The sequence below is a fragment of the Cyphellophora europaea genome (genome assembly GCF_000365145.1).
Source record: "Cyphellophora europaea CBS 101466 unplaced genomic scaffold supercont1.2, whole genome shotgun sequence".
Classification (NCBI taxonomy): domain Eukaryota; kingdom Fungi; phylum Ascomycota; class Eurotiomycetes; order Chaetothyriales; family Cyphellophoraceae; genus Cyphellophora; species Cyphellophora europaea.
This window is the reverse complement of record NW_008481808.1, coordinates 746485-768070: the sequence shown is the minus strand read 5'-3', so window position 1 is coordinate 768070 and position 21586 is coordinate 746485. Positions and strand designations below refer to the sequence as shown.

General features: G+C 53.5%; 9 protein-coding genes across 9 annotated transcripts; 5 read left to right on the top strand and 4 right to left on the bottom strand.

Annotated features, from left to right (window-relative positions):
- Positions 1–483: 483 nt before the first annotated feature.
- HMPREF1541_01774 (uncharacterized protein) lies at positions 484–1794 on the top strand (the record flags this gene model as incomplete). Its single annotated transcript, XM_008716131.1, has 3 exons — positions 484–579; positions 632–1612; positions 1660–1794. 3 exons carry the CDS (start codon positions 484–486, stop codon positions 1792–1794), a joined length of 1212 nt encoding a protein of 403 aa, XP_008714353.1.
- Positions 1795–2649: 855 nt separating this feature from the next.
- On the top strand, positions 2650–3405 carry HMPREF1541_01773 (uncharacterized protein; the record flags this gene model as incomplete). Its single annotated transcript, XM_008716130.1, has 1 exon — positions 2650–3405. One exon carries the CDS (start codon positions 2650–2652, stop codon positions 3403–3405), a length of 756 nt encoding a protein of 251 aa, XP_008714352.1.
- Positions 3406–3946: 541 nt separating this feature from the next.
- On the top strand, positions 3947–8128 carry HMPREF1541_01772 (uncharacterized protein; the record flags this gene model as incomplete). The annotated part of the gene is made up of 3 exons (XM_008716129.1): positions 3947–3997; positions 4047–7949; positions 7997–8128. 3 exons carry the CDS (start codon positions 3947–3949, stop codon positions 8126–8128), a joined length of 4086 nt encoding a protein of 1361 aa, XP_008714351.1.
- Positions 8129–8293: 165 nt separating this feature from the next.
- Positions 8294–8821, bottom strand: HMPREF1541_01771 (uncharacterized protein; the record flags this gene model as incomplete). The annotated part of the gene is made up of 2 exons (XM_008716128.1): positions 8294–8512; positions 8558–8821. The coding sequence occupies 2 exons, from the start codon at positions 8819–8821 to the stop codon at positions 8294–8296; spliced, it is 483 nt and encodes a 160-aa protein (XP_008714350.1).
- Positions 8822–9408: 587 nt separating this feature from the next.
- HMPREF1541_01770 (uncharacterized protein) lies at positions 9409–10773 on the top strand (the record flags this gene model as incomplete). Its single annotated transcript, XM_008716127.1, has 1 exon — positions 9409–10773. One exon carries the CDS (start codon positions 9409–9411, stop codon positions 10771–10773), a length of 1365 nt encoding a protein of 454 aa, XP_008714349.1.
- Positions 10774–11448: 675 nt separating this feature from the next.
- HMPREF1541_01769 (FeS cluster assembly scaffold IscU) lies at positions 11449–12163 on the top strand (the record flags this gene model as incomplete). The annotated part of the gene is made up of 2 exons (XM_008716126.1): positions 11449–11662; positions 11766–12163. The coding sequence occupies 2 exons, from the start codon at positions 11449–11451 to the stop codon at positions 12161–12163; spliced, it is 612 nt and encodes a 203-aa protein (XP_008714348.1).
- A 1004-nt stretch (positions 12164–13167) lies between these two features.
- Positions 13168–14712, bottom strand: HMPREF1541_01768 (uncharacterized protein; the record flags this gene model as incomplete). The annotated part of the gene is made up of 2 exons (XM_008716125.1): positions 13168–14508; positions 14566–14712. The coding sequence occupies 2 exons, from the start codon at positions 14710–14712 to the stop codon at positions 13168–13170; spliced, it is 1488 nt and encodes a 495-aa protein (XP_008714347.1).
- Positions 14713–15275: 563 nt separating this feature from the next.
- Positions 15276–16009, bottom strand: HMPREF1541_01767 (uncharacterized protein; the record flags this gene model as incomplete). Its single annotated transcript, XM_008716124.1, has 2 exons — positions 15276–15342; positions 15390–16009. The coding sequence occupies 2 exons, from the start codon at positions 16007–16009 to the stop codon at positions 15276–15278; spliced, it is 687 nt and encodes a 228-aa protein (XP_008714346.1).
- Positions 16010–18925: 2916 nt separating this feature from the next.
- HMPREF1541_01766 (uncharacterized protein) lies at positions 18926–20909 on the bottom strand (the record flags this gene model as incomplete). The annotated part of the gene is made up of 5 exons (XM_008716123.1): positions 18926–19096; positions 19193–19388; positions 19459–20341; positions 20641–20657; positions 20710–20909. The coding sequence occupies 5 exons, from the start codon at positions 20907–20909 to the stop codon at positions 18926–18928; spliced, it is 1467 nt and encodes a 488-aa protein (XP_008714345.1).
- Between the last annotated feature and the right edge of the window lie 677 nt (positions 20910–21586).

The window sequence follows — 21586 nt, the reverse complement described above, 5'->3', positions numbered from 1 at the left end:
CTTCGGAATTTTTGATTGTCTGACTTGAAACCGGAAGAATACTTTCAGTAGAATCATCGCACGCTCTATTCGCGTGTTATCTTTTTGGAAGCGTAGGGGGTTTGTGTATAGTGATGGAAGCTCCAGAACACTCATCTTAGCTCATAACACGGTAGACAAAGTTCTAGGTAACAACGGCGATTGCGCGTCGCAAGCTCTATCGATAATTGTCTAGCGCTGAGCCGATCGTTCTATATAACGCAGAGAATATGCCGAAGTTGAGACAGACCAGCCCCGGCGAAATAAGGTAAGGCTGAATCTGGCAAGTTTAGGGGCGCTTACATCTCTTGGCCGTTAGTTGCCCCTAACAACGCCGCCGCGTTCCCCACTGTTTAACTGACCCCATTCGACCATCCGGGCTCGCTCTCTTCACTCCCAACGATACGACAACAGCACAACTATACAGCAAGACGGCGTAGAGTGTCGGAAATTATCATTTTCACAATGGCTGCCAAAACTCTCGAAGCGCGCTTCGAGCATCTCTCCGTCCACGACGAAAACGAAGCCCCAAACAATGGTTCTACCATGCTGAAGTCCAAGGTATGGAGCTCGTTGGCTATCTCTGGAACCAGCAGCTGATGATGTGCGACAGGTGACGGCTACTTCTGCAATGGCTGCTTCAGGTATCGCACCTAGCCAAAGCCGAACGAATCTCGTCAAATACGCTCTGCAGCAGAGTAACGAGTCGAGGCAGAATGCGGCACAAGTCGCTACTGTCACAACCACCACCACAGTCCCGACCTTACCTCCATCTCCTGTCCGCAAGCCGGTCCCATCTCGTTCCTCGGAAGAGAGCGCGGGGTCTGTTCAGCGTTCTTCTGATCCTGCTACGCTCTTTCACCAACAAGACCCAAAAAAGTTCCATCTAGGCATGTTTGAGATCGGCAAGCCGTTAGGGAAGGGCAAGTTCGGTAGAGTCTATCTAGCGAGAGAGCGGACATCGGGGTTTGTGTGTGCCTTAAAGGTGCTACACAAGTCCGAGCTTCAGCAAGGCAAGGTTGAGAAACAAGTGAGGCGAGAGATCGAAATTCAGTCCAACCTACGACATCCGAACATCTTGCGACTGTACGGTCACTTCCACGACAGCAAGCGTGTCTTCCTTATCCTCGAATTTGCCGGCAAGGGCGAGCTGTACAAGCACTTGCGAAAAGAGCACCGCTTCCCGGAGTGGAAAGCCGCACAGTATATTGCTCAGATGGCAGCTGCGCTCAAGTACCTGCACAAGAAGCATGTTATGCATCGAGATATCAAGCCCGAAAACATCCTCGTGGGCATTCATGGCGAAATCAAGATCTCGGATTTCGGCTGGTCAGTACACGCACCAAACAACCGGCGACAGACCATGTGCGGTACTCTTGATTACCTACCACCCGAGATGCTGCGGCCCGGCAGCTCTGACAACTACTACAACGAAAAGGTCGACTTGTGGAGTTTGGGCGTGCTGACATACGAGTTCTTGGTTGGAGAGGCGCCATTCGAAGACACACCGGTTATGACCCAGAGGAGGATAGCCAAGGCTGACATGAAGGTGCCGAGCTTCGTGAGCCCTGAAGGCAGGGATCTGATCATGAAGGTGAGCAATTCAGACAGCATTCCGAGCCACTTGCTAACATTGTGCAGCTTCTCGTACTGGACCCCGAGAAGAGAATACCACTGGAGGATGTCGAGCGACATCCATGGATTGTGAAGCACTGTGCGACAAAAGGCGGCGAGCGCGGCGCCCTTAGGGCTAGCCAGGAGAGCAATGAGCGATGACAGGACGATGGATTTACGAATCTCCTTAATTGTTCAGTTGGGTTTCACGGATAGGATGCGGATCGAATGCGTGGACTTCCTGGAAAGCAAAGATTGTTCCCGGCGCGAAACATCCAGTCATGCGCCAATCAATGCGGCAAATGTTCATTGGGTCGATGTACTTTCTCTTTCTGCCAGCTAAATCATGGCTATACCTGCTGGTTGCAATACTTGTCCTATCGAGCCTCAATTTCCGACTCCTCACGAGATACCGTGATCGAGCCTACTGTCAACAGTCGGTCTAGACTTTTTCGTACGTCATCTTAGGCAATCAGCCAGTCTAGTTCTCGGTTTATGGCAGCACTTAGGGTGGTCCGATGGATCCAGGCGACGGAGAATATTTGAGTCTAACCGCAACAGGAAACTGGCAGATGGAAACGCGGATGACTCTGGACCCATTCCTCGCATGAAAGCGCCTCGACACTACGAGATGATTGGACCATCAACGTCACTTATGAGTCTAATACGAGCGACCATAGGATATGGCCTGCCACTCTGCCATATACATATGCTGACCATACCTATGGCCTCATGGTAAGATCACTTCGCTCACAGCACTAAATACCTCCTGTTCGACAGGCGTACACCTTGGAATCTGATTTCTCCAGTGCTTACAGACTTCCAACACTGATGGTCCTGGTCGGCAGCAGTACCACTGCTACTGCCACTACAACTATGGGAGCCGATGCAGATCGACACAACTATCCGCACAGTCGAGGACCGACTCCCGACGACAATGAACACAGCGTTAATGACCGGTTATCTCCCAGCATAGATCACGGTTTGGATGAGTCGCAGTGTTTATTCTGCAACCAAATGGAATCGGACCTGCACCAGAATCTGGCACACATGTCAAAGTCACATGGATTATATGTGGATCTAACGAATCTGCTAGTGGACGTGGGCACGCTCCTCTCCTACTTTCACACCGTCATTGCCGGATGCCATGAATGTCTCTATTGTGGAACGCAGCGGAGTACTCTCCAGGCAGTGCAGCAACACATGATGGCGAAAGGGCATTGTAAATATGATACCGCCGACGAGGTCGTTCGAGACTTTTATGACAGTCCCCCGTCGACTGCAATGGAGGAACTGCGCACGCGCTTCTCGGACGACCCTCAACTCATACCACATGCCAGATCGAGGAAGGCACGGCCACCGAAGCATTCGGCCAGGCAGGATACCAACACCACAGCCGCCCTTGTCAGCCAAGTAGACCAGAGGCCGAGACCGTCCTCACAACACGATACCGAGCTAAGATCAGACGCTAACGAGCAGCCGTCTCGTTCTCTCAGTGAATTGAGCACACGAGCGCTGAAGCAAGAACACACGCTCAACCACCAACTCACACAACTTCGTGCCAGTGACCGGAGGAGTCTTGCACATCTACCAGCTTCACAGAAAAGAGCAATACTTGCAACACATCATCAACAGATGGAGAAGGCCAGGAGGACGGAGCAAGCACAACGGGGAAACCTGGAAAGTGCAGGAAACCACTTCAGTCGTCTGGGGACAATTAGGCTGATCCGGAAACCTCCGCACACGGGGAACGTCCACAGTTTGAACCGGTGAATCAATTGGGCCCAAGAAATGTAATATAGGAAAGGCCTTTTCGATCACTGCTGGTGAAGGAGCTTCGAAGTACAGCCAATTACGCACACGGTACAACACGGCGGGCTCTGCACCCGCACGAGGCGAGTTAATGTAATTAATCGGAGAAATAATGAAAGCGTCAGATTTCTCCCAATAAAAATGTTGCTGTCCATCAGTTCTCCGACTGCGGAGCAATGACGCACAGTTTCGATATCGGATCTTTTGGTAACACTGACGAATATACTTATCGTTGATCGAAGTGCGACACATAGACACCTGAACCTGACAAGTCTCGATGCTACGGGTTGGCTAATAGCGAGGAGAGAAGTCCGTCCAGAAAGCCCAGGATTCGTTCTTTGAAGACCCTCCAGAACAATATTCGGTCGCGGAGTTCTCCCTCCGCCATATCAGCAGCTTCATATATTACTGTCGCTTTTAATCGTGCCATCAGCTTCAGCAATTGGCGGATCCTCACCAGCTCTGAATCGTCTGTGCAACGCAAGACCAAAAGTGAAGCAGGATGGGGGACGACGGAGGCAGCACAGAGCGGGGCATCCGCATTGCCATTGATGTAGGTACCTCGCCGCTATCTTGCTCTGCACTACTAAACAGTCTACCAGCGAGGTGGCACCTTCACCGACTGCGTAGGAAATCCCGGCACAGGTAAGATGGAAGACGACATCATCATCAAGCTGCTTTCAGAGGACCCCGCCAACTACAACGATGCGCCGCTCGAAGGCATCCGACGACTAATGTCAAAGTTTACGGGGCGAGAGATCCCTCGCGGTGAGCCTTTGGACACCGCCAAAATCGAGTCTATCCGAATGGGCACAACAGTCGCTACCAATGCACTACTCGAGCGAAAAGGTGAGAAGATGGCCATGGTCGTCACCAAGGGCTTCAAGGACTGCCTCGAGATCGGCAACCAGAGCCGGCCGAAGATCTTTGACCTTGCCATCCGCAGACCGGACGTGCTGTATCAAAAGGTCGTGGAGATCGACGAGCGAGTGACACTCGAAGACTATGCCGAGGATCCTCACCGGAACCAGACCAAAACCGAGGCGAAGCATGACCAGCATGAGAAGCATGAGCTCGTGCAAGGGCTCTCAGGTGAAGCTGTCAGGATCATGAGGAGACCAACGGAGCAGCACATCAAGGAGAAGCTTCAAGGTCTGTATGATGAGGGTTTTAGAAGTATCGCTGTGTGCTTGATGCATGGCTACACCTTCCCTGCCCATGAGGCACTGATTGGTAAGGTTGCCGGAGACATCGGGTTTGACCATGTCAGTCTCAGCCACCAGCTGATGCCCATGATCAAATTGGTTCCTAGAGCCACTTCTGCATGTGCGGATGCATATCTAACGCCTGCGATAAAGAAGTACATCGCAGGGTTCGAAGCAGGGTTTGAGGGTGGCTTGGGCACGGAGAGCGTGAAGAAGGAGTCTGGCGCTAAAGGCGCCCGGTGCGAATTCATGCAGTCGGACGGTGGCTTGGTCGATGTCGACAAGTTCTCTGGACTACGGGCGATTTTATCAGGGCCTGCAGGTGGCGTTGTTGGCTACGCCCTGACATCCTATGATCCCGAGACCAAGACACCCGTCATTGGCTTCGATATGGGCGGCACATCCACTGATGTATCCCGATATGGGTCGGGCCGCTACGAGCACGTCTTCGAGACAACAACGGCCGGAGTTACCATTCAGTCTCCCCAGCTTGACATCAACACCGTTGCCGCAGGTGGTGGTTCTCGGCTATTCTTCCGAAATGGTCTCTTCGTTGTTGGTCCCGAGTCTGCTGGCGCCCACCCCGGTCCTGCTTGCTACCGTAAAGAGGGCCCCTTGACGGTTACCGACGCGAATCTCTTCCTTGGCCGTCTCCTGCCAGAGTTCTTCCCCAAAATATTTGGCAAGAATGAAGACGAAGGCCTTGATCCTGATGCCAGCAAGAAGCTCTTTGAGGAGCTTACCGACCAAATTAACAAAGAGACCGGCAAGAGGATGTCGGCAGATGAAGTCGCATACGGCTTCATCAAGATTGCCAACGAGACTATGACCAGGCCAATCCGATCTCTTACAGAAGCCAAAGGTCACGATACGTCGCAGCACCGTCTCGCAACTTTTGGCGGTGCTGGGGGTCAACATGCTGTTGCGATCGCCGAGTCGCTTGGTATACGCCAGATCCTGGTACACCGCTACTCCTCTGTCCTCTCTGCTTACGGCATGGCTCTCGCTGATGTAGTCGATGAATCGCAAGTCCCCGAGTCTCAGGTCTGGGACATTCAAGGCGGTGCCCGCGAAAATCTCAAGTCGAAGATGAACGAGCTCAAGGAACGCTCTCGCAAGCGTCTCAACGACCAAGGATTCTCTGACGAGAACATCGAGTATGAAGAGTACCTCAACATGCGCTATCGGGGAACAGAATCAGCACTGATGGTGATCCGCCCCTCCGCCGAGGAGGCCAAAGAGCACCACTCTGATGATGATTGGGCCTTCGGTGCGGCTTTTGTCAAACAGCACGAGCAGGAATTTGGATTCACACTTCCAGACCGGGACATTATCATTGATGACGTTCGTGTGCGTGGGATCGGAAAGTCTCAAGGTGGAATGGACAAGACTGCAGACCAACAGCTCAAGGAGATCATACCTACGGAGGTATCGAAAGACAAGGTTCATTCCTCTGCGGATGTGTACTTCGAAGGTGGCAGGCAAACAACCTCGATTTACAAGCTCGAGGACCTCGCCATCGGCGACAAGATTCCAGGCCCCGCCATTATTGCGGACGGCACGCAGACCATTGTTGTCACCCCTGGTGCGTCCGCCACAATTATCGCCACACACGTTATAATCAACATTGGCGACGAGGAGTCAGCCAAAAAGCCCAACGCCACCGAGATGGACCCCATCCTCCTCTCCATCTTCGCACACCGCTTCATGGCCATCGCCGAGCAGATGGGCCGCGCTTTGCAGAAGACGTCGGTCAGCACCAACGTCAAGGAACGCCTTGACTACAGCTGCGCGCTCTTTGACGCCGAGGGCGGCCTGGTCGCCAACGCCCCGCATCTGCCTGTGCACCTGGGTAGCATGTCCACATGCGTACGCACGCAGGCGGCGATCTGGAAGGGCAAGCTGAAGCGCGGAGACGTGATCGTGTCCAACCACCCGGAATTCGGCGGCACACATCTGCCGGACATCACGGTCGTGACGCCAGCATTCTCCAACAATGGCGAGATCGTCTTCTACGTCGCCAGCCGCGCGCACCACGCGGACATTGGCGGCATCCTACCCGGGAGCATGCCACCGCACAGCCGGGAGCTGTACCAGGAGGGCGCGGCCATCAAGTCGGAGAAGCTGGTGAGCGAAGGCAAATTCAACGAGGCGCGCATCACGGAGCTGCTGTATGATGAGCCGGCGCAGTACCCAGAGTGCTCGGGCACGCGGTGCCTGGCAGACAACATCAACGACCTGAAGGCGCAGGTGGCCGCGAACCAAAAGGGCATCAACCTCATCTCGACGCTGATCGACGACTACGGCGAGGAGGTCGTGCAGTTCTACATGCACGGCATCCAGGACAACGCGGAGCGCTCGGTGCGCGAGCTGCTGAAGGACGTGAGCCGCCGCTTCGCCGGCAAGGACCTGCACGCCGTGGACTACATGGACGACGGCAGCCCGATCGAGCTCAAGGTCAGCATCGACGCGGAGAAAGGCGAGGCCGTGTTCGACTTTGAAGGCACGGGCCCGGAGGTGTACGCCAACATCAACGCGCCCGAGGCCGTGACGTACAGCGCCATCATCTACTGCCTCCGCTGCCTGATCGATCAGGACATCCCGCTCAACCAGGGGTGTCTGAAGCCGATCAACGTCCGCATCCCCGAGGGCTGCTTCCTGAGTCCGAGCGAGAAGGCCGCGGTCGTGGGCGGGAACGTGCTGACAAGCCAGCGCGTCACGGACGTGGTGTTCAAGTGCTTCGAAGCGTGCGCCGCGAGTCAGGGCGATTGCAACAATCTGACCTTCGGCTATGGTGGGAACTTGAAGGGTAGTAAGGAGGAGAAAGGGTTTGGGTATTATGAGACCATTGCTGGTGGCAGCGGGGCGGGTAAGGACTGGGAGGGCACGTCGGGCGTGCATACGCACATGACGAACACGAGAATCACGGACGCAGAGGTGTTTGAGAGGCGGTATCCTGTCATCTTGCGGCGGTTCGAATTGAGGCCGGGGAGTGGCGGCATTGGGCAGCACAAGGGTGGTGATGGTGTAGTGAGAGACATCGAGTTTCGGATTCCGGTGCAGGTCAGCATATTGAGCGAGCGCAGGGTTTATAGACCGTATGGCATGCATGGGGGTGGGGATGCACAGTGTGGAAAGAATGTATGGGTCAGGAGGGTGAAGAAGTTGCAGGGGAAGGGCAGCGGGGGCGAGCATGAGGGAAAGAGGCGGGAGGAGGGCGAGCATGAGTATGAAGAGCGATTAGTGAGTATGGGCGCGAAGAACACTGCTAGCATGCAGCCTGGTGAGAGAATCATTGTGGTAAGCCGATCGCTCCTGATGCAAGGAGACATACTGATGTCGTGCAGATGACTCCCGGTGGTGGCGGTTATGGTGCTGTGAAGGACGAGAAAAACGTACGGCCGCGAGAAGATCATGAGCGGAAGTGGGCCAAAGGTTCGGTCGCATCGAGGGTGGCCGAGTGGGAGAGTAGCAGCTAGACAGAATATGTCATCTTGTAGATGCCATGTTACAGGGCTGATGAACGCATGCTTTGATGCTTGATGTACAGTTTTCCGAGGACCGCCAGGCCGTTTCCGAATGGGCTCGCATGCCCTTGAACGCCGTCAAGTTCCATTTGAAGACAAGGATGCCAGCGCTTGGTCTTAGTCCTCGTCCTCATCGCTCGTTGCTTCAATATTCGACCTCTGGAGTGCCTTCCCGTCTGCATCGTCATCACTCTCAGCTTGTCCCTCCGCAGGGGCAGGCTTGCTCGCACCATAGTCTGGCCGAGGCACATCCTCGCCCTTCTCCCTGAGAATATCTTCGATTTGTGGCATGAGTGCGATAAGTGCAGAATATTGTTCCAACGTGAGACTAATGCCCTGTAACCCATTAGCATGCCGCCATCGGGTGTCTTGGGTCAACACTCGTGCCTTCTTTCCTGGTAATTGCTTGCCATTGGCCTCGTAGTATTCGCGAATGTTGATCATGGTCATCTTCTTGAATTCCGAGACAGTAACGCGTCGCATCTTCGAGATTTCCCAGTACTTGTCGCCATTGTCGTCGATTTGGGGTTCGACCGAGGCTTGGAACGTCGACTTACCACCCTTGCCGCGCTTAGTGGGGCGGTCGTCGTCACTAGCAACGACCTCGTCGCTTTTGGGGTTGGACTTGCGCTTGAAGCCGGCCATAGTATTGTCTGGCTGATAGGTGCATCGGCGCAAGCGCAGTGAGATCTCGCGTCTTTCTCCAAATGACTCGTGCCCCCGCGGTCTCAGTCACGTGATATGCTGCTCCGAGACCTCAATCAGGACTCACCCATGCACCTGCCTTACTACTGCTTCATCTTAGGAACCTCAAAACCTGTCCGACTTTGACTGTTTGACCACAGTATCAATGCAAGCAATCTGTGTCAAGCAAGACCTCGTCATTGAAAGGGTGATCAAGATACGCACACCCGGCCTGATATATATGACGCTAAAGAAGTCATAAGCAACCCGCAAGACAGCTCGCTCAAATCCTGGGGTATCATGCCCTAAGGGAGGTCAGTGCTGTGGAAGCCGTCGTTCCCAAATGATCCGCAGTTGGGCGAGGTGCTGCGAGAAAGGGGGGCACTAAAAATGTCTGGCGATGGGTACTTGCCAAGCATTTCGATCATGCCATCTTAGAAATACTCGTTTTTTCATGTTTGTCCAACTAGGTAGGCTGCAACCTCTTCGAGTCTTGTGTGGTAAGTCTTGTTGTGCCCAGAGATAACATGAGGCTCGGCTGCCTCAAGATGCGCTTTTCACGAGTTGTCCCGAGCGCCCGGATCGTTGCACAGTCAACAGTAAAAGGTTCAGACCAGCAGAGGTCAAGGTTTTTCGCGTCAGTGGCCAGCCAGATCCCTGCGACCTCGGCTTCCCGAAACCACAAGGTGGTTATAGTCGGCGGCGGTAGTGCCGGTCTTGCCGTCAGCAGCCAGCTAATCCGATCTGGCAAATTCGCAGCGAACGACATTGCATTAGTCGATCCGGCGGAATCACACCATTATCAGCCGGGTTGGACACTGGTGGGAGGTGGTCTGAAGAACAAAGAGGACCTCAGACGACCGTTGGGAACGCTGATCCAGCCCAAAGTTCGCTTCTACAATACTGCGGTCCGTCAGTTCGATCCCGAGCAGAACTCAATATCTTTCAACAACGGCGACGAGTGCAACTATGAGCACCTCATTGTTTGTCCTGGTATCAATGTCGATTTTGACACCATCAAAGGTCTGCGAGAAGCAGTGAACGACCCACATGCACCGGTCTCCTCGATTTATAGTTACGACACATGCGACAAGACCCACCGCAATATCAAAGCCTTCAAGAGCGGCCAGGCACTGTTCACCCATCCTACTGGCCCCGTCAAATGCGCCGGAGCGCCTCAAAAAATCATGTGGTTGGCACTCGACGGCTGGAAGCGGGCAGGTCTGTACGACCCCACTGACACTTCCAAATCAGCGATACAGATTACCTTTGCAACAGGCATGCCTGTGATGTTTGGAGTCCCTAAGTACAGTCACAAGCTTGACGAGCTTCGGCAAGAAAGGGGTGTTGAGGCGCTCTTCCAACATGATCTCGTTGCTATCGAAGGCAACACAGCAATATTGGCGAAAGCTGACGGAAAGGACTTGGTCAAGAAGCACTTTGATATGTTACACGCTGTGCCTAAGATGCAACCGCATACGTTTGTCCGAGACAGTCCTCTATCCAACGAGACAGGGTTCGTGGATGTCAGTGAGAGTACACTCCGTCATAAGAAGTTTGATAATGTCTGGGCTTGTGGCGATGCTGCTGGGCTATCCACAGCAAAGACAGCGGCCGCTATAACAGCCCAGGCACCTGTTATGGTCTCGAATCTGCTGGCAGCGTTGGAGGGAAGGGATCCGCAAGCTAGTTATGACGGTTACACATCCTGTCCCTTGCTCACCGAATACGGCAAGGTCATGCTTGCCGAGTTCGGGTACGGCGGTAAGCCCAAAGAAACATTTGGGAACTTTGTCGATCAGAGCACGCCACGGCGCGAGTTTTATCATTTGAAGAAGGACTTCTTCCCTTGGGTCTACTACAACTCCATGGTGAAGGGAACATGGGCTGGGCCAAAAGGCTGGAAATGGTAGTCAGCATCTGAACCTGATATGTAACGTATAGATAGAGGCTCTCTGAGGTGCATTGTGGTACTAGTAAGAAGCTTGCTTCTGTATCGGTGTCCTCGTCCGCGATCAGAATCGAGAGCAGATTCTCTGCATACAACATGTAAAATGAATGCATCCCCGTGTCAGGGCTCAAAGTGCAGCCTGGCCGCTTGATCCAATATGATCTTTCAAGACGCAACGGAGGATGGTTCGAAACATATGCTAAATAAACATGTTGCGATACGCGGCTCTCAAGTTGTAAGGGAGTGTAGCGTACCAGGCTCGAGTATGTAATGGACGTTGTAAATACTCGTCGAAGTAAAACGTCAACTGAGTACTATATGCAGTGGTGGCCGCTCTGGGTAACCCAACACGGAAAAAACGAGCGGCCAGAAAATTGATCTGATAACACGTCATCGGCCATTCTCATTGGTCTGGAAGCCTCGGCTAACCTGCTCTGAGCGGAAGGCGCGGGCGAGACGATTGGGTCAAGGCGACCCTGTTTCCCCGGCCGAAATAATGATATCAATCCTCAATCATATTCTATCTTTCTCCCTAACCTACAACCACACCTGACACTTTCATAATCCCCCGCCATTCGATCTGTACAGCTTTTGCACGAGTACACTGACTCAACAAAGCACACACATCTCCGCCATCATGTCGCGAAGAACACTCAGCATGCTCCCCCGCACTATCGCCTCCCTCTCAACGCCCGCCATCCGCCCATCACTCTCACAAACCGCCTCCCCCCTTCTCAGACCCGCAGCGACACAGCCGCAACGACGAAACTACCACGAGAAGGTGCTCGACCACTACTCTAATCCTCGCAATGTTGGCTCGATGAACAAGAATGATGGCGATGTCGGAACAGGTACGTAATCTGCGGACACTCCGAAGTCAGCTCGGCCGAAGCTTCTGCTTCAACCCCGAGCCTTCAACACATCCCGATATCCCCAACTAACATCTCCCGCTAGGCCTTGTCGGCGCTCCCGCATGCGGCGATGTGATGAAGCTGCAAATCAAAGTTGATGGCAACACCAATACCATCTCCGATGTCAAATTCAAGACCTTTGGCTGCGGCTCCGCCATCGCCTCCTCGTCATACCTCACCGAGCTCGTTCGCGGTATGACACTCGAGCAAGCGTCGCGTATCAAGAACACCGAGATTGCCAAGGAGTTGTGCTTGCCACCTGTCAAGCTTCATTGCTCGATGTTGGCGGAAGATGCCATCAAGAGCGCGATCAGCAATTATTATACGAAGAATCCCGAGGCCAAGAAGACGGACTTGGGAATGGGCGGCAAGCAGATGCCTAAGATCGAAATCGAGAAGGTCACGACGCAGACTGATACCGGAGCAGAGGCAACGGCTTAGGGCTTGGAGGGAGAATGTGGTGATCGAGGTGGACATGAATTTGCCACTGCATTGATGGGAGGACAAGGCGCTCGGTGTTGAGGATACCGTTTATACCCATCCCAATCCAGGGATTTACGACCGTCAGCCGGCTGGTGGTATCGCCGTTGGGGTGCCGGACAAGGCCGCCATCGCACGAGCCATTCAGCCACACTCGGATCGAATTTGTATACGACCTAAAAGCTTGAGTGCTACTGATCACTCGCTACTTCTGTATCTCCGTGGAAGCCATTCATAGCATTCGTAGCGTTAGCAAACGTAATGCTAAGCATGAAATCGAGCATGTTCTCGCGCTAAAACCGTGCAGGTTCAATTCACGAACAAACTATAGAATCAATTTCCCGTAGCAGAGCTGACCACGAGCAACGCAGTTCAAAGCAACAGGGCCACTTGGACGGATCTTGCTCCGGGTTTCGGAATTGTTCTGTCTACGTCTAATACCAAGCAATACCCGCCTAATTACGGCGATCGTGTGCGCACGAAGCGCGATAGAGTGCCCGTCCGATCGACACGTCTGCCTCTCTGACCCATATTCATATTCGTTATGTCGTAGAGTCGTGTGCCTCTTTGCATGTGGAAGCCTCGAAGTGCGGTCGCGATGGCTGCTTCCTCCAGTGCTATGGGCTGCACAACGTCGGGGTCGTAAAACCTGTATTGAATCACGTTGGAATTCATGGTCCTCCCATGTCTTCGTCGGATGTGCCCTCTACAGACGGCATGACGGAGGTTGGACCGCTGCTACCCATCAGCGAGCTCGCCAGCGAGTTAGGCGGATTTTGAAACCCGCTGTTATGTCCCGTAGCCGTTGCAACAAGGGACTCGCCTGCACCATCATTGAACGATGGTATCACAGCGGGTGCGTCGAAGAAATAATTTGTCGGAACCGAGCTCGAGTTCGAGTAGAGAGTGGTGCTCTGCTGCGTTATCGATTGATGAAGCTTGAACATGCCGGCCTTCGGGCCGAACTAAAGCTCATCGGCCATCATGTCCTCGTCCATCTCATCAAGCGTAGCCGACGGCTTTGAGCCTGGGCCCTTCTTATTATCATCGTCGCGGTTCTTCTTCAGCTTTTTCAGCGTGTCGATGTGTTCCTTGCTGATTTCCATACAATATTCGGCGTCACCAACATGTTTGATGAGCGCATGCAGCAGCTGCGAACGGCTGTTCAGCTGCTGTTCAGTTGCGGCTTCCGATCGAGTACTGGTTGCTTCGGGGAGGAACCGAAGGATCTGATCCGAACCGTCCTGACTAGGCGTTATGGTGGCTCGCAGCTCACCAGTAGAGATGAGATTCTGAAGGTATACTTGAATAGGCGTGCCATTCTGATCTGGTGGCAGTTGTGCCTCGACGTGCGACACGTTGACTGATGCGAAAAGCTTGGCCATTCTTAGAACAGAGTACTTGCGATGGGCCTGCAACACTTCCATCACCAGCCCCATGTTGCAGTCCTCCTGCCATACGGTCTGACCCTCATTGGCCTCCGCAAAAAGTCGTTGGGGCTCGCGCTGTTTGAAGGTCTCGGCAAGGCAGTCGTACGGTTTAGCGAGGGTGCGGACATTGCGCATGGTCGCCTGGTATGCCGGCCGTGGGTATTCGGGTAGATAGCCAAGGATCAGTAGATTGAGCAGAACCCACTTCTTGTAAGCTTCCACGGCAAGCAAACTAGTCACGCCGCTTGCAGTAGGTGCAATGAGGATCACTTCAAGAAGTGGAATGGCCTTGGAGTATTGACCTAGGGCCATGTAGCACAAGGCACACATGAAGTTGTAGTCCAAGAACATTCTGCTCGTGATCTTTTGCGTCAAGCCTGAGGCAAGTGTAATGTAGCTGGCGCTCGAGTCTTGTACCGAACAACGGTATTTGTATGCTCTCGCTTCCACTTGCTTGTCTATACTTGCCGGAATGTGATAGATCGGTCTGTCGATGATGTTGAGTGCATCAGCGTACGCTCTAGCTCGTAAGCACAGGCGAACGTAGATGTGGTGTGTTGAAGTGAAAGTGGATGAGGAAGTGTCCAGTCGGAGGATGACATTGCTAAGGAGTTGTATTGCCGGTACATAGTTCTGTGTCTGCTCTGCACCAATACCGACGACAGTGACGATTTCTGTCAGGCAATGTCCAGCGTACCGTACTTGAATTGGATCAAAGTTTAGTAGGATATTGGTGATGTAAGGCCAGAAGTCTTGGTCTGGAAGAAGAGACCGAGCAAGCTGACCGGACACAGCTTTTCCAGAGCCTGTAACATTCTTGATCCCAGCAGAGACGATCGAGAGGTAGGTGATGGTTTGAGCAGTTGGTTCCAAGGACTATACAAGTGTCAGTATCGCAGTCTAGGCCGGGGGGGGGGGTTTCTGCTTGCATACATCTAATACGTCCTTCGAGACCAGCTGTGCAGCGGGAATGGCTTGTAACTTTGCCGACAAATTTGTAGCTTGCTTGTCGTAGGAGTCTTCGTCGCTGGCCAGCAAAGCCGGGGTTAAGCTCGCTCCCTCAGCAAGTAACTTGTCCATCTTTACGAGGCGGGGATATGAAGGTCATCAGATCATGGAGGGAGTTTGTCGCTCGCAGGGGAATGGAAGAGGCCTTCGGAGAATCGAGGTGTCCAAGTTGTAGTGGTGCCCACTGGGTGGAAGCCGCAGGAACTTACGAGGTGAAGGCTGCCTGCCGCCGCGGTTGGAGGCTCAAGTGGCAGTACTTTTACCTCTAGGCTGCTTCCCCGAATTCCTTGGCACGACAACCCGCGACAAGGCTGCAAGTTCTACATATGAGGCTCTATCATTCAAGGTTGTCCTTGTCAGTCGAAGGGTGTTTGTACTTCTCGCGTATTTCTGACTACAAGAGGAGTCGGTAGTCATAGTGACTGTTATTTCAAGATCAGCTGAGCGATAGATCATAATATGGATTTTCGCTGAACTTCAACAAAAGCACCCTCCTGAACACCAAGCTGAACATAACCAGGTCTATTTGTTCCGTTTATCCTCATTCCTCTTTGCACATGGGCGTCTGTATCGGATGAAAATACCACCAGATGTCCCGTATACACCAGACTGATATACACCGTCGTCAGAAGACATCACCTAAGCTTGGTTGCCTTCTCCAACTCCGCCTCGAAAAGCTCCAGATCGATAACAGCACCGAACCTAGACGTTGTCAGCACGCGTTCAACATACAAGGTATGAAGACTGACCCAAGACACTTGACGCTCGGAAGTAGAGCGTCCCTTAGCGACTGCAGACGCTCTGGAGTAAGGCTGTTGAAGTTGGGATGGCATCGGACCTGGTGCCAGACCTGCACTGGCGTGATCTCAGATTCAAGTTCGATCTGATCGGAGAAGCTAAGGAGTTTGTCGAGCTCTATTGCCGGTACGTTCCATGTGGTCCCCTTGGGCCAACCCATCTTGAGCGGATTGAGCGAGTATGATGGAGAGTGCTCCATGATGGGACTGGACAGCATGAGTGAGTGCCCATAGCCGATTTCGCCGTGGGCAAGCATCGGGACTGAAGGGATGCTGTGATGGTATAGACATGGGTGCTCAAGGGCGAGCACGAAGTTGACTCCGACTTGGGTAGAATCGAGGCCGTAAGGATGAGTTGAGAGTGGCCTCTCGACCTCTTGATCGCACGCCATCGCAAGATCAGACCCTAGAGCTGTGGACGTGTTGGCCTCAAACTCTGAAGAAGACGGAAAGGGTTGCGCAGAGACTGACTCGCGAAGGTGGGGTGCAGGAGCAGAGTGGTCGAACACAGGTAATTGGGCTTGAAGAGATTGACCAAATGGAGGTTTACCGACCAGTTCGATGGTGGCCATGGGATGATTTACTTTCAAAATGTCGTTAGGAATGGGAACGTCGTTCGACGCTAACAGCTCTTGAAGCCGTTGGATTACAGTCTTCGCGTGACGGAGTTCTGTGAGCAGCGTCAGTCATATCTACGGCCGGGCAATGTGATAGGTGAGCATTACCCTCGGAAAAGTGAGCATCTTTCGCCCGTAACTTGGCTACTTCCATTTCTAGCGCTTTGACATAGGTAGCTTTTCGGTCTCGATGTGTACTATGGGTCTGATTAGTCTATCATGGGCCCGAATGAGGGGGGCGGCCAACCGCTGTGCTTTCCGCACCTGCTCGCGGCGACGTTCCTTTGCACCTTGGCTCGCTTCGTCTGCAGGTCTGTCATCTCCAGCTAGCACATTGTCAGCCTCGGTGTTGATTTCATTGCCGCTGTGTGGCTCTTTTGATCCGGTGCAGCATGCAGCAAATAGTGGATCGCAACTTGTGGCTAGACCTTGCCCGGACGGTACAAGGACGGTGACCACCATCATATAGCTACCGCGTAATGTCGCAATAGATGTGCTGGCGGCTCGTATCGTACTCACATGGACTGTTGCTGATTAACCTCGCTTTCCAACCCGACGACCCAATACCTGCTCCTGGCACTGACGAACTCATGATGCTTTGCGATTCCTGATCCTGGTTTGAAAGCTTACAACGCCCTCGTTGGAGGGGCTTTAGTAACTGTTTTGTAGTCTCTTACTCACACAGAAGCTGATGCTGGGCATGACATACATGAAGGATACGCCTTGATGATGTGAGATTATGGAATCGTGCTTCTGGCGGCTAAGCCATTCTCGGAATGCGCAAGCGTCAGCTTGTTGCGGACCTCTCAGGCCTCCGAGAGCATTCGTCAAGCCCTCATAGCAGTGTACACGATCAGCGGTCAAACCATGGCGCAGCACGGGTGGCATATGTCTCTAGTGGACTGCAAGATGGCCTGGATAGGTTCATGCGGCTTATCTCGCTTTCGCTTTGTGGAGGCGGAGGGCGAGGTCCAGCCGAAGCCGAGCACACCAGCCTCAGAGTAACGAGCGATTATAAAACTATGGTTTTCGCTGCTTGAACGAGCTCCGCCTTCCCTGCTATGATGTCAGACGCAGCGCAGGTTGTAAAGAGCATGATAAGGACATCACTTTTGGCACGCGTATGCCGGTATCGCCAACAGCAACATGAGGCTGAGTAGCGCTTGGCGAAAGGCCGGGTGACTTGATTGGCTAGACTTAGGGTAGTGTGCCTGCCAATGCACGAAGCCATCACGCGGTCAACACCTTGTACTTTCGGCTCTTCTTCTACGTCCCGGCGATCCTGAGATGGTATATGACGAGTATGGCGATGGTGAGGCCCGCTAAGCTCGACAACGAATGCGTCCGACTCCTGAACATAGGTCTTTTGCCGGGCACCTTATCCTCTGTGGAGCGAAGCATTAACACTGGCGCGCACCGTCACGTCCTTTGTAAACGGCTCAAGGAGCGTGGGGCATCTCGTGACAGTATTCGGAGAACTTTGTGCTTGGCAAGGCTGCCCCGTGGTCGCATGAATCGCAGGACAGACTGCCTCGAGCGCAGCCAGGCTAATACACCAGGCTGAGCATCCGCTTGCCTTTGCCAGACGCCCAACACAGCCACATCCACTCACGAACAATGTGGCATACAAGATACCTGTGTACCCCTCCAAAGATGAGTAGGTTTCTGCAATATCGTGACTACTACTGCTCCAGACATCATCAAGCCAGTAGCGACAATGATTAACACAAGGGTCATTGCGGGTGCCGCCATCGTCTTTATTGTTATCATCCTCCTATCTATCATCCTCTCAGCAACAAGACGCAGACGGAGACAATACCAACGAGGCCCACATCAGCGTTCAATCCTCCCTACATCAAACGTTGTGTTCACCGTTCAGCAGCAAAATGAAGATCGCCGCACGAAGCAACTCCTTCGCAGCAATGGTCCCATTGGAAGGAACGCTCAACGCTTCCCCGACCGACTCAATGATCCTCTTCCGTCACCACCAGCTCCGGCTCATGTCAGGACGACGAATGGTGCGACTGACCCACCTCCACCATATAGCGCGTAAGCAAGATATGGCGAGTTGGGGAACAGCCCTCAACAACGAAACGAAAACTCATGCAGAAGCTCAGTCTCAGGCTTAAGAGAAGCACATGTGAACTGCCAGTGGTCATTGCATCGCGATCAAGTGTGCCGAGCAACAGGAGTTCCCGTTCTCCGAGCCACCGCTTCCATCGCGTTCGGCACGTAGGGAAGCCAAATTGCGGTCAATGCAACATTCGTCAAATGGGCACGAAAATGGTCCGGAGATTCAGCAGCTGAAACATGCCTTGGCCATGGATTCTATCCGTACTTGGCTCGCAGGCCAAGGGCTCCTGTCGAGCGATGGAGGGTGGGCCGAGGCTGGCTTATGGTGCAGGAACGTGTCAATTGAGTGGCCATGTCTGGCGCAAGGTGCGTGTGTTTCGTATCAAGGACCGAATGTGGAAGCAAGAGGGCGACGAAACCACGGAGAGAGCTGTACGAAAGCAGTACGATAAGTATATCACCGCGGGCATTTAGTAGCATAGCCAACGATGATTAGATCTCAGGAAAGGATTCACATAGCTTATCCTTCGTGATACAGCGGTTCAGTCCGCCTTAGGTTCGTGGCCTACACAATCACACCGAAATAGCGGCAGGGGCAATCTGGAATCTCTACCAACTTTCCCCTCCAGTAATCTGACTTCGACCGTCGTTATCCCATCCTGTCCTCGTCCCAAAGACTCGTTGCCAGCCCGCCTAGCCGTGTTCAAGCGAGTACGTACGCGACTGCGTGAGGGAGAAAAGCAATCCCCTGGAAACCATTGTTTCCATCCCGCCAGAAGCCCCTCATAGACATCACACCTAGTAGGCGTAGAACATAGTAGCCTCGTTATCCGACTGGCGAATCTTCTTATTCTCACGGATCAGCCAGAGCTTCATGACCCACGCGCCCGCCGCGGTCGCCACCGAGAAGGCCGCGGACGAGGACATGGCGGTCACGTAGCGGGGCTCGTCGGACGAAGGCCACAGGTACTGTTTTCGTTTCACATATCAGTCAGCGTTCCAAAGATTCCTTCTTTTGGGGAGTAGCGAGGTGACAGGCAAAGGAGGTAAACGATGATGACGTACAGGAGTCCAGATGAACGACGCATTGGCGATGGTGTTGACGATGGCGAGCGACGTCGCCTTCTTCTCGCGGGACTGGCCGCACGTGGAGCCCACCCAGCCGAGGATGATGGAGTTGACGGCGTATGTGCCGATGGAGAAGACGATCATGGCGAAGTAGCGGGCGCCCATGTTTAGAGTGGCCATTCCAAGGACGAAACTGTGGGAAAACTCTCTGTTAGCAAGATCGCACGCGGAGGGCGTTTTCGAAGCAAAAGGAACACACGTACCCGAAGATGGCCACGGCTTTCGCACCGGTAATGTGCCAGGTGCGCTCGTTGTATCGACCCGACTGCCACGACCAGTAGACGGAGATGATGCCGGCGATGAGATAAGGAGGGCAGGTCAGGACGAGGGTGATGGTCCTGCCGTAGCCGAGAGTCTCAACGACGGTGGGGAAGAAGTTCTTGAACCCATTGGCCGCCAGATGCATGTGTTGCATGAAGGCAAAGAGCCACAGCTTGGGGTCGCGCGCCGACTCTTTGAGGCCCTGGAAGGTCGACTGCTGGAACTTGTTGCCGACGGTGTCGCGCTCAATGCGGTCGTGCGCGAGTTGGCGCTCCTCGGGAGTGAGCCAGCGGGTCTTGAGGGGGTGGTCGGGCAGCGTGAAGGCCGAGGCAATGGCAATCACGAATGTGACCACGCCTTGAAGGATAAAGAGCCACTTCCAGCCAGCGATGCCTGCGACGTCGTCAAGCCCGTGGAAGATTCCGGCGGCGATAAGACCGGCAAAAGCGGTGGCTAGGATGTTGCCGGTGTAAAGAATAGAGATGCGCGTGGCGATCTCCTTTCGCGTGTAGAAGATTGACAACATGAAAAGCGCGCCCGGGTAGTAAGGAGCTTCTGTAACACCTAGGAAGAATCGAGTGAGGAGCAAGCCGGTGAAGTCCTTGGAGAGGGCGGTCAGGGCGGAGACGACGGCCCACAAGGCCATGAAGCCGGACATGTAGAGCGAAGGGCGAACGCGGGTGAGAATCATGTTGCTGGGAACCTGGCCGATGAGATAACCAACGAAGAGGATCGAAACGCAAGTCTGGTACTCAGAGCCTTGCAAGTTGAGATCTTCTTCAAGGTCATTGAGACGCGCCAGAGCGATTGCATTTCGGTCCAGATCTGTAGGCAGCGAAGAATGCGAGTCAGTATCCGTATTCAGGACGAGGGAATGAAGCAGGGAGATAAAAGGAAAAGTCGCAGCGTGTGGCTCCAGTCCTCCCGTCAAAGGCTGACAAAATCGATGGTCTGGCCTCCGGATGCACAGCACAGGCTTCTAACCGTAACCTGCTGTAAGATTGGGAGGCCCGCCCGTCAATTTGCCGACTCTTGATGGGCCAAAGGACTTGGTCGTGATAACGTGACACAGCCAATGCTGCCAATTTGGCCGGTGTAAGGATCCTGAGGTGATTCCAACTCACAATTAAGCCAATACATGCTGCGTAAACCGATCAGCGATGCTCGGATGCCATTACAATAGAGACACTTACCCCCACAGGGTGGGCATGATCCAGAGATCGAGCTTTCTCACAAGAGCAATCTCAGCTGGATCGGTCTTCTTGGAGGAACCGGAGTAATCAAGTTGCTCGACGGCCTTGCCCTCTTCATCAAGAGCATACTCGTTGTGCAACTTGGCCTCAGATTTCTCTGCAAGGACCTCCGAGGTCTTGTGGTCAGCCGGAGCAGCCATGGCGTATTTGGCAGTGGCGGACACGGAGATGTAGAGGAGAAGAGACAAGTGATGATTCCTAGAGGAACAAGATGATGAGGTGACGGGAGAGAGTAGAAAATGCCACAAGAGGTCAGATGCCCACTTGAAGGTGGAGGATCTTCTGACGAAGGGGAGATCTATCAGCCCTTTATGTACTTCGCCTAGCCATCGTGTGGAGGTAGGTACAGTGCTCCTTCGTGGAGGGAGAGGGACATGCTGCTATCCCGCACCCCCGGACGAGGTTGAGACAGGCAAGGCATCCGCCACGGGGTGAAGAGAACGACCAATCGGGTGCGGTTGAACGGGGGCGCGCACATCGGCTTCCGCTGTCGAATGTTGAAAGAAGGACTTGCATTTGAACTAGAATTATTTAGCTTCTGGACTAGCTTGACAAGACGATAATTGAAGGATGCCGTGCTCGCGAGGCCAGCAACGTTGACGAAGGGTCCAGGCAATAGGTCCAGTCGTCGCTACGGCTAGTATGAAGATCAAACTCGGCAACCTGGGCATGCATCACTGAGGTTACAACACAAGAGGACCAAGACCCCAAGGAGTGGAACAAGCTGAACAGGAATGGGGAGAAGCCGGGGGTTGGCGATGTGCAAGCCATCGAAGGTTAGTTGTGGATATGCTTGTAGCGATGACTGTGCATACAC